This window comes from Procambarus clarkii, chromosome 80 (genome assembly GCF_040958095.1).
Source record: "Procambarus clarkii isolate CNS0578487 chromosome 80, FALCON_Pclarkii_2.0, whole genome shotgun sequence".
NCBI lineage: Eukaryota > Metazoa > Arthropoda > Malacostraca > Decapoda > Cambaridae > Procambarus > Procambarus clarkii.
Window position 1 is genome coordinate 18615147 of NC_091229.1, and position 10892 is coordinate 18626038.

Below are 10892 nucleotides of genomic sequence, written 5' to 3' on the forward strand. Positions count from 1 at the left end.
TAGGTCATATTGCTTTGTGTACTCAAAACAACATCCCAGACATTTACTCACCTGTTTTTGACCTCTCTCGACATCCTTGCACATTTTTTCTTGAATTTCTATCAGTCGCACTTCAGACTTTTTATAAGACACCATTTTCTCTGCTTCCCAAGCAGAGTCTCCGCCTTCAAACTTCCCACGAGCAGTCGACTCGATTCCCTATACGGAAAAAAAACACAAAAATCATATAAATAATTAATTCTCAGATGTCCCTTACAATTTTTTTTAATTTTTAACCTTGGTAAAACATGGCCTTTTGCATTTGTTAAATCTTAAGTTATGATATTGTAAGTAATGTGTAGTGGAATCTTCCTTAAATAAGCCCAATCCAGTGGAAATCACTAAACATCATATTTGAAAATTATCATCAAGTCTTCAAAAAGCAGTATGAATGCAGTTGAAGGAAGGTTTCTCTCATTTATCCAGATTTTGGAGAGTACCATAAAACATGAAAATAAAAATTAACAAATAATATAACTACTCTATTACTACTGTACATGCAATATACAACACTTCTGCTCAAACTAAGTAATTCCCCAGAATGACAGTAACAAAGGAAGCTATTATAACTTCCAGTGGAATATACAGTACTGGCCTGCACTGGTTCCACAGAAAATTATCATAAGGGGGAAGGGAACTATCAGGGGGGGAAGCACCAAGCCCATACGACTATATAGCACTTAGAAGAGGTCAGGATAAAGATTTGGGATGAGACAGGGTAGGAATGGTGCCCAACCCCCTTGACGGTCGGGGATTGAATGCTGGCCCACATGAAGTGAGATCGTTGCTCTACTGTCCAGTCCAAGTGGTTGGGCCGTAAATCAGGCCGGCATGTGTGTGGACACAAAATTACGATACGTGAACACACACACACACACACACAAATAATTTATAATCCTATATGTGCCGGCCTCATTCAAAAATTAAAAACCTTTACATATTTGAAATTAAAAACTGGTACAGAAAAATACTATATTGTAGAGGGTATATATCATTTTTAAGAAATATCGACTGGCCCTGGTTGTGTATACACTTTTGTACTAGCCACATGCTCTCTTCACTAGTATACTACAAGGCCATCCTCTAGACTTTGAACTTTTTATCATCCCCCCCCCTCCCTTAATCATGATACATTACTGTACTTACATTTTTATAAATTAAAAGTTTTGTGTATGTCAAGGCTATAGTGGAGAGTACCTGGTTCCATACAAATACTGTAGTTGGATTAATGAATGATTAAGATGATTGGTATCAGCAGTCCAAGTAATCCCAACCAGAATTTTGTTTTCCATGTACTGTATGTTTGACCAAGAAGCACAAAGGCATGAGTAACACCTAGGTCAAATTTGTGTAATTGCCTTGAAGTGTGCCAATACTTTATATCATACATGTAATAGTTTTCCCAGACAGCAAAGGTCTACACTCAACATCATCCTGCAGCAGAAGGAAGATACTGTCTAACATCATTTATCCAGACTATATTAGAAGGACCCCTCACTGGATAAGCCAGACATCTGGATAAGCAGAATTCTTACTAGGGAAATTAAAAAATTACCATATTCAATTTTTTTTTGTACCACAGCCAACATAACTCAAATTTTCACACTACAAATCAAACATAATTTAAATAGAAATTTCAGCTTACCTTGTAGTTTTTTTTTTGTTTGATACTGTACATTTTCAAATTTAGTTCTTAAAAATTTATGTAACCTGCTCTCAAGTTACCCAGATTTCTGTCTGGATATGGAAAAATTTTGCCAGAAAATTATCCGGACTTAACTCTGACTTTATGCCAGTCTGCTTTATCTGGTCAAATCCCTGATTTCTGTCCGGATATGGCACAGTTTTGCAGGAAATTATTAGCACACAAATAACCCAAATATTCTGATCAGTGGTTTTGGATAACCAAGTTCATACAATACCAATAATTTTACCAGCATAAATTAACAGGCCTCTAAAAATTTTTACACAAACTTTAACTCTGAAATGTATATAAACAAAAAAATACCACAAAAAAAATAAAGTTCCAAACCAAATTTTGTTTACAGATGATTTTGCTGCAATAAAACCTGCTATTCTCACCATATTCTTAGTACAGTACAGTCATGTGTATCACTGTCTTGATCCATACCTTTTGGAAGGATTCCACCAGGGTCTTGCAGGCAGCACAGGGAGGTAACTTGGCAGACTTCAGATTCTCTTTATTCTTGTTTTTGTCTGCGTCACCGCTACTACTGGTACCGGCAGCACCTTTACTCTTGTCAGTATCTGGTATCACTTGAGCTACCAAACAACTAAGCCCCACCACAACCACAACCAGAACTTCCTTCCTGCACAGCCGATGCATTCTGAAGATGTGCAGATACATGAACAATTATTCAAGATAATACTTTGGCTCTACACCCATGAAAGCGCTCTCAAAATGCATTTTTTTTTAATAAAATTCACATGTACCAAACAACCACATAGATAATAATTGTAATTGATAAGACACCCATATCACAAATCTGAAAATGAAGGAAATGGTAACATTTCAGTCCATTTTGGATCACCATCAATTCGTGTAATAAAGCTCGAGATGTATCGAGGAACTCTGCCCCCCCTTTCCAAGTAGTTCTCATCATTTAACAATGTTTTTCTTGACTTACTGGATACAATAGAGTTGGCTAGGTTAACTTAGGTTCCAAGAATTTCAGGACATTATATCTATTTTTAAGTTAATAAGTTGGAAAAGAACGACATAACCTAATATTCAGATAACCTTCCAATCGCAGCATGCCTACTGGCAGGCCAAGATACACTTAACTCTTCATGTATCATGTGCCCATTGACAGACCAAACTACACTAACCTTCTACCTATCGAGTGTCTATGTGTAGGCCAAACTACATTAATCATTCACCTGGCAAGTGCCCAGTGATAGACCAAACTACACTAACCTTCAGCCCTATCGAGTGCCTATATGTAGGCTAAACTACCCTAACAGACCAACACTACTTCACATGCTACCTGCTGACTTCAAGACGGTCACATCAGCAGCTGTATATCTGACGGAGGAGCAAGACAGCAGGAGCAGCAGGAGGACACGGAAAGTGGCCGTCGGCGTCACACCAGCCAGCCTGCTCAGCTGACCAACCAAAACACAACACCGCCGCCGTCACCATCCGTCGTGCCTTTAGCATTTAACGTTTCTCTTAATTCTGGAAAAATCTATTACACGTGTATATAATACAAAACTGTAACTTGTGCGTGTAACATGTACTTATTTATTATTTTTTGTTATATATACAGGATTATTACATTCTTATACAGTCACTAGCACGCATAGCTAATCATTCTGTTCGGGCAAATGTATATGTTAAGTATATATGTTACGTATGTATGTTTAGGTGTATATACAATACGTACTTGTACATAACATATTATATGTATAGGTGTACATAACACAGACGGTTACATATAATATGATTAAGGGGTAACAAGTGACAACATATAATAATTATTAATTATAATAATTCGCCCCGCGCTTCCTGGGTCGAGCGGGGTTCATACTGTGTATCCTAGCCAGGGGAGGATTGACTAGGCGCAAGTCCTTAATTGTTGCCTCTGTTCACCCCAGCAGTGAATGGGTATCGTTAAATGATTTGACGGGTCGTATTCAGGGGGAAAATTAGGATTAAAGCCCTGTCCGAAATGCTATGCGTGCTAGAGGCTTTACTATAATGTAAAGACGACATTTAAAGAAGACGACAGAACCCTACGTCTCCTCATCTTCTGGAGTGTGGTTTAGTTTTAATGTAGAACTGTACCAGCTGAACCCTCTACGGCTTCAGTTGGTAGCTGATGATACGTGATTATTACCCTACTAATTAGAAAGCATCTCCTGCTAAGGGTTGCACCCTAGGCAAGGTTGTTCATGGGAAACCTCGATAATTGTTTAGTCCCGACAATAAATGAGAAACCATTTGCTTTCCTATCGTTGGAGACAAGAAGCTTGTATACTGAAGCTTATCGAAGTACCCGGTGGGCTAGGTCAACTACTATTAGCCTTTCCCAGCTAACCTATTATTTAACAGGTATACAATTATCTCCAGGTAACCTAATCACTGCTAGCTGAATAGACACATCAGATAGATGGAAACGTTGCCCAAGCGCTCTTGTTCTGCCGAATTACACTCGGGGATCCCGGGTTTGATCCCTTATTAGACAGGCATGGTTAGACACGTTTCCTTTCACCTTTAATGCCTTTGTTCACCTAACAGTACATAGGTACCTATCTGTGAGTTGGGAACTGATGTAGGGGTTACATTCTGGGGAAAGTCAGTAATTCAACCTTGGGAAGAGGGTGGGGGCTCCATACAAGCCTAAGGTATGTATATACATAGCAAGTTCAAGTTCTTCATGCCTTCGACAACGAGAATTATATTCCTAATGGAATGTGATACATGACGTTCGCGTACCAGACTTCGGGACTGGTGTCGTCTGCCATTACTGGCTGATGCTGTCAAGTTTCAGTTGAAACAGTTAATATATATTAACTTCTTTTATTTTATTTTAATATATTTAATGCAGAGTTAATATTTGTCTATTATAACTTTCAAATTGAAACACTAGTCATTAAGTGACAGAATGCGATCTGTTTCAAGATCCACATTTGCAAAGGGATTTGTTAATGCGTTCATATCAGACAAATACGTGGGGACAATCAGATAACTAAAAGCATGATAATTAATTTGTTTCAACGAATGTACATTCGTATAATCTTACACATATAAATTAATATTCAAAACCTTTAAAATAAAACCAATAAAGATAATATATACAGTTCCCACTGAAACTAAGAAACACAATCTTCATTCAGCAGCCAATCAGAAACCGACACAGCTGTGCACACTATCCACGTTGGAATACAAACCATAAACGCGGGAAATAAAACCAAAGGCGCTACTGAACTCTTTATTTATACACGAAACCCCTAAAGTTGTTCTATAAGGATCAGTGGTGTATGAAATTTATATGACTCTGAATATGACTACATATTCTGTGTTGATTATTTTCTTGTTTAGGGCTTCTGCCCCTCTGACTATTTGTGTTTTGCATCTTGGTTTAATTGGAAGAGGATTTTTCCAAATGTTATCTTTGTTCACGATAAACTAAAAGAATAATTAACTGTAGAATGTTAATTATTGTGATTCACAGTTGAATCAACGTTAAATAAACATTGATTTAACGTTGAAATAAAGTTGATTCGACGTTGTATTAACATGGATTCTACGTTGAATTAACGTTGATTCTACGTTGAATTAACGCTGATTCAACGTTGAATTGCCGTTGATTCAACGTCCATTTAATCGTTAATTCAGCGTTGAATTAACGATGATTCAACGTTACATTAGGCTGTCTCATTACCTTGCCGTGTGGCGAATGGGGTTAACTCGACTTAACGCGCTTATCACAGAAACTAATTAACATGCCTTAAAAATTACAGCACTCCATCGACCATTTAATATGCGACATAATAATGACTGATATATAATAGCGTGAAAAGCTATTTGTGTTTTGTTTTGTTTTCGTGGTGAATGAATGTCAACAGGTCTTGGAAACAAAACTGGAGCAGTATTGATTGGTGTAATTAATGACTTTACTTAACCATATATTTTAAGAGTTAAGGTTGACAGTGGAAGAAAATGAGTTTCGATAGATTTTACATAATTACTTTACATAAATCGTCTTGACATAAAAACACGATAACATTTATTGTTATTAATACTGAGAATAGTGATAATACCATTAACAATAATAATAATATACAGAGAAATCACATTATCGTGACATATTAATGAAAAAATCCACAGGAGCCGTAAAGAGGATTCGAACCTATGTGCTGGATATTCGAGTGGGTTAAGAGCGTGCATGGGATATTAATAAGATATTAAAAATATCAACACAAAATAGAACACGAAACTGGGTATAAATTAAGAACATTAGAATGAAGGTAACTGCAGAAGGCCTAAAGGGCGTAACTGCAGAAGGCCTAAAAAAAGCTTCATGCAGATTAGCGTTCAATCCCCGACCGTCCAAGTTGTTGGGCACCATTCCTTCCCCCCGTCCTATCCCAAATCCTTATCCTGATCCCTTCCCAGTGCTATATAGTCGTATTGGCTTGGCACTTTCCACCTGATAGTTCCCTTCCTTAATTGGGTGGATAAAATTGGATACGTTTAGATTTAGGAAAGACCTGGGTAAATACTGGTTCGGTAACAGGGTTGTTGATTTGTAGAACCCATTACCGTCTAACATAATAGAAGTAGCATCACTTGATTATTTCAAGCGTAGGTTAGACATATAGATGAATGAGATAGGGGTGCATATAAATAGGAGTTGCCTCGTATAGGCCAATAGGCCTTCTTTTTTTTTTTTTTGAGATATATACAAGAGTTATTACATTCTTGTACAGCCACTAGTACGCGTAGCGTTTCGGGCAAGTCCTTAATCCTATGGTCCCTGGAATACGATCCCCGCCGCGAAGAATCGTTTTTTCATCCAAGTACACATTTTTTTTTACTGTTGCGTTAAACAGAGGCTACAGTTAAGGAATTGCGCCCAGTAAATCCTCCCCGGCCAGGATACGAACCCATGACATAGCGCTCGCGGAACGCCAGGCGAGTGTCTTACCACTACACCACGGAGACTGTGGTGTAGTGGTTCTGCTTCATTCTTATGATCCTTAGAAAGGTCAAGATTAACCGATCGCTTAAGGGGAGCCACAATAATGGGAAACTAAAAATGGCTTACGGTCCTGCGTGTGTAGATGGGGAGGGGGAAGTGGGGGGCTGAGAATCACGGTTCATCTGTGCAAGTGACCAGTAGTAGCGTCCGCTCTCTCGCCAACAGAGGACATCTGAAGCAGCCTAACTGTCTTACCTCACTACCTTTACCATTTATCAGTTTATGTGGACACGGTGATCAGCGTACGGACATGGACAGCACCTAAGTGGGACATTTCAGCCAGCCAAGTATAGATATCGAAGGTGCATAGGTGGGACACCTCAGACAGGCTAGTATGAACCTCAGACAGCCTAGTATGGACGTGGAAGGCGCCTCCTAGGTGGCACACTTCAGACAGCCTAGTATGGACGTGGAAGGCGCCTCCTAGGTGGCACACTTCAGACAGCCTAGTATGGACGTGGAAGGCGCCTCCTAGGTGGCACACTTCAGACAGCCTAGTATGGACATAGAAGGCGCCTCCTAGGTGGCACACTTCAGACAGCCTAGTATGGACACGGAAGGCGCCTCCTAGGTGGCACACTTCAGACAGCCTAGTATGGACACGGAAGGCGCCTCCTAGGTGGCACACTTCAGACAGCCTAGTATGGACACGGAAGGCGCCTCCTAGGTGGCACACTTCAGACAGCCTAGTATGGACGTGGAAGGCGCCTCCTAGGTGGAACACTTCAGACAGCCTAGTGTGGACACGGAAGGCACCTCCTAGGTGGAACACTTCAGACAGCCTAGTATGGACACGGAAGGCACCTCCTAGGTGGAACACTTCAGACAGCCTAGTATGGACACGACAGGCGCCTCCTAGGTGGAACACTTCAGACAGCCTAGTATGGACGTGGAAGGCGCCGCCTAGGTGGAACACTTCAGACAGCCTAGTATGGACACGACAGGCACCTCCTAGGTGGAACACTTCAGACAGCCTAGTATGTACACGGAAGGCGCCTCCTAGGTGGAACACTTCAGACAGCCTAGTATGGACGTGGAAGGCGCCTCCTAGGTGGAACACTTCAGACAGCCTAGTATGAACACGACAGGCGGCCGGGTGTTATGTCAACATTCCTCCTCTACACATACAAGGTCATGTGGCTTCTCTGTAAGTATACATTTGTCTCACGGCCTCTTAGCCTTCCAACTGCGAATATTACCTGAATTTACCCGAGGGCCACTACATATCTCTCTCTCTCTAGTGGCATCGACGAGAACAGGAAGCTAGCAGCTTGTCAAAGGTCCCCCTAAACGGATGTATATATATATATATATATATATATATATATATATATATATATATATATATATATATATATATATATATATATATATATATATATATATATATATATATATATATATATATATATATATATATATATATATATATATATATATACAAGAAGGTACATTGGGTTTATGAGAGTACATAGCATTGAAGTTTTTTGTAAAGCCATTAGCACGCATAGCGTTCCGGGCAGGTCCTTAATCAGATAATTTTAAGTAGGTAATTTCTAGCAAAATTAAAAAAAAATTTTTAACAGGTACATTGTAAGGAAGTTTGACAAAGATTAGTAGGTACATTAAAGTGAAATTTGAGGGTTATCAACAGGTAAATTGTAGCATAATTTGAGGATTATTTCAAGGTATAATGCAGTAAAATATGCGTTTAATATGTTGGTAACTTGATGTTTCATTGATTTGCAACCCTATTTCAAAACCAGTGTTAGTCTGTTTTCTAAATCTAAATATATCTAACTGAAATTCATCGTTTCATGTTCTAACTTAAGTTTATAATTTTAGTAGGCTATTTGTATCCTCCATTTAACATTTTTATTCATTTCTTTATTTTATCCCAGTCTCTTTTAATTTATTTACCTGAATTTACCCGAGGACCACTAACACTAGTGTCCTCGACAAGGACAGGAATCCGGCGGCTTGTCTAAGGTCCCGCCCCCCCCTCCATTTGCCTTGATGATCATTCTATGTCGTACTATAGTGTAAATTTCAGTTTGTGAACCCAAGATATGGGTTTTCACCTCAGCTGACCTCATTCCTGCCTATATATCCACCACTGACGTAATATTCATCCTTCTGAAGATGTATTGATTAATACGAAAGTACTCGAGGAATTTCCTGATTCATTTTCCTCGTGGTTAGACATTGGTTTCATCTCCCCTCAAAACGGCTTAATTATTGAATTATTTATTTTTCTTGGCTTATATAATACTATAATTGTCAGCATTGAATTGCATCTGCCAATTCTTAGTCCATTTTGAGTCTTATGTATTTTTCCTGTTGCATTTTTAAATTTGCGCCAGGGTTTATTGACCTCCTTAGTGTTATTTTTACTATTGTATCTATATAATCTATATATAAAATGAACACCTGCAGGGGATCTCAGGGTAGAGTTCCAGAACACATACATGCCGCTGTTCCCTATTCTTATGTTATCCGAGTTACGTTGATTCTGTGTTCCTTGTGTGATATCTCTTTGATATCCCCAGAGTCAGACTAAATCTGTGCAAACACTTTATGCAAATAAAAGGGCCCAGTCATTGGAATTCACTCCCCTGATGAATTAAACAATTGTCCAACCCATCTCCTGGGGCGAGATTCACGAAAACACTTACCCAAGCACTTACGAACGTGTACATCTTTCCTCAATCTTTGACGGCTTTGGTTACATTTATTAAACAGTTTACAAGCATGAAAACTTCCCATTCAACTGTTATTATTGTTATAAACAGCCTCCTGGTGCTTCGGAGCTCATTAACTGTTTAATAATTGGAAACAATTAAAGCCGCCAAAGATTGAAAAAAGATGTTCAGGTTCGTAAGTGTTTGCGCAAGTGCTTTCGTGAATCTGGCCCCAGGAACCAAAAAGTACCTTATTTCATCCTCATAGTTTCCTACCATGTCCTTCATACTCACACTGAATCTTGTACTACCCACTTACCCAAATATTAGTAATTAAGACATATATCCTTACCAGTGTAATCACCTCAGTCAACTTACATTGTAGTTATTTGTTGATATAAAACCATGCTACATTGTACCTTTTCATCTTATCTGATATATTAGGTTAGGACTTGCCCGAAACGCTATGCGTGTTATTGACTTTAAGGGAATGTAAGAATACCAATCTTATATGTAATCTCACCCAACCCATTGTACCTTTTTGTAAATAAAAACTATTTTTATTATATGATATACCTGGCCGAAACGCTATGCGTATTAGTGGCTTTGCAAGAATGTAAGAACACCGATATTATATGTACTCTTGCAATCCTAAATGTACATAAATACATAAAATATATAAATAAATACGTCCTGATACAGTTAATGAGGTCTCTTATATTGGGTGCCTTATCAATCTACCGTGCAGTTTTCAAAGGCCTTAATAATGCCCAAGTATATAATATCAGAATCTGCTGATAATATGATAATATTGAATATTAATAATGATGATGGTATGAAAATATTCAATCATTAAATATGATTGAAAATAATAACAGTTCTATTGTTAAACAAGGCAGCAGCAATTACGAGAGCTTTTTGTGAAATAACTTAGCAAGCTACTGTACTCTGATCAACCAGGCTGTGACTCATACGTCAGGCTGCGAGCAGCCGCGTCCAACAGCCTGGTTGATCAGTCCAGCAACCAGGAGGCCTGGTCGACGACCGGGCCGCGGGGACGCTAAGCCCCGGAAACACCTCAAGGTAAGGTAGCACAGTGGACTACACCATAGACTAATAATGCAGTCCGTCCTCCTAAGGCTTCTCATGGTCACGAAAACGGGCAATCTAAAATGTCCTCTCCTAACCTACCAGAGAACCCATAAGGAATGTAAATTATGTAGTATACCGCACGCCTACACCTTAAATCAGTACGTATTAGTATCAACTTATTGATAACTATAGAAATAAGGAAATAAGTAGTGTATTACGTCAAATTGTTTGGATGTGTGATAATGGTATGATAGTATACTTAGGAGCTGCAAGGATTTTTGCCACAAGAGTATAACACTTACATGCTGTGTATACTATAATGTACATGCTGTGTATACTATAATGTACATGC

At 38.8% G+C, this 10892-nt stretch overlaps 1 protein-coding gene across 5 annotated transcripts in view; it reads right to left on the reverse strand.

Moving 5' to 3' along the window:
• Creld (Cysteine rich with EGF like domains) overlaps window positions 1-3204 on the reverse strand; it is a 28575-nt gene extending 25371 nt beyond the window's left edge. For all 5 annotated transcript variants that reach the window (XM_045727834.2, XM_069314858.1, XM_069314857.1 and 2 more), the window contains exons 1-3: window positions 3048-3204; window positions 2171-2387; window positions 52-198 (exon numbers count right to left, since the gene is read on the reverse strand). In XM_045727834.2, coding sequence (XP_045583790.2) covers window positions 52-198; window positions 2171-2386 — 363 coding nt within the window. In that variant the 5' untranslated portion in view covers window position 2387; window positions 3048-3204. The remainder of the gene's footprint in view (window positions 1-51; window positions 199-2170; window positions 2388-3047) is intronic.
• Between the last annotated feature and the right edge of the window lie 7688 nt (window positions 3205-10892).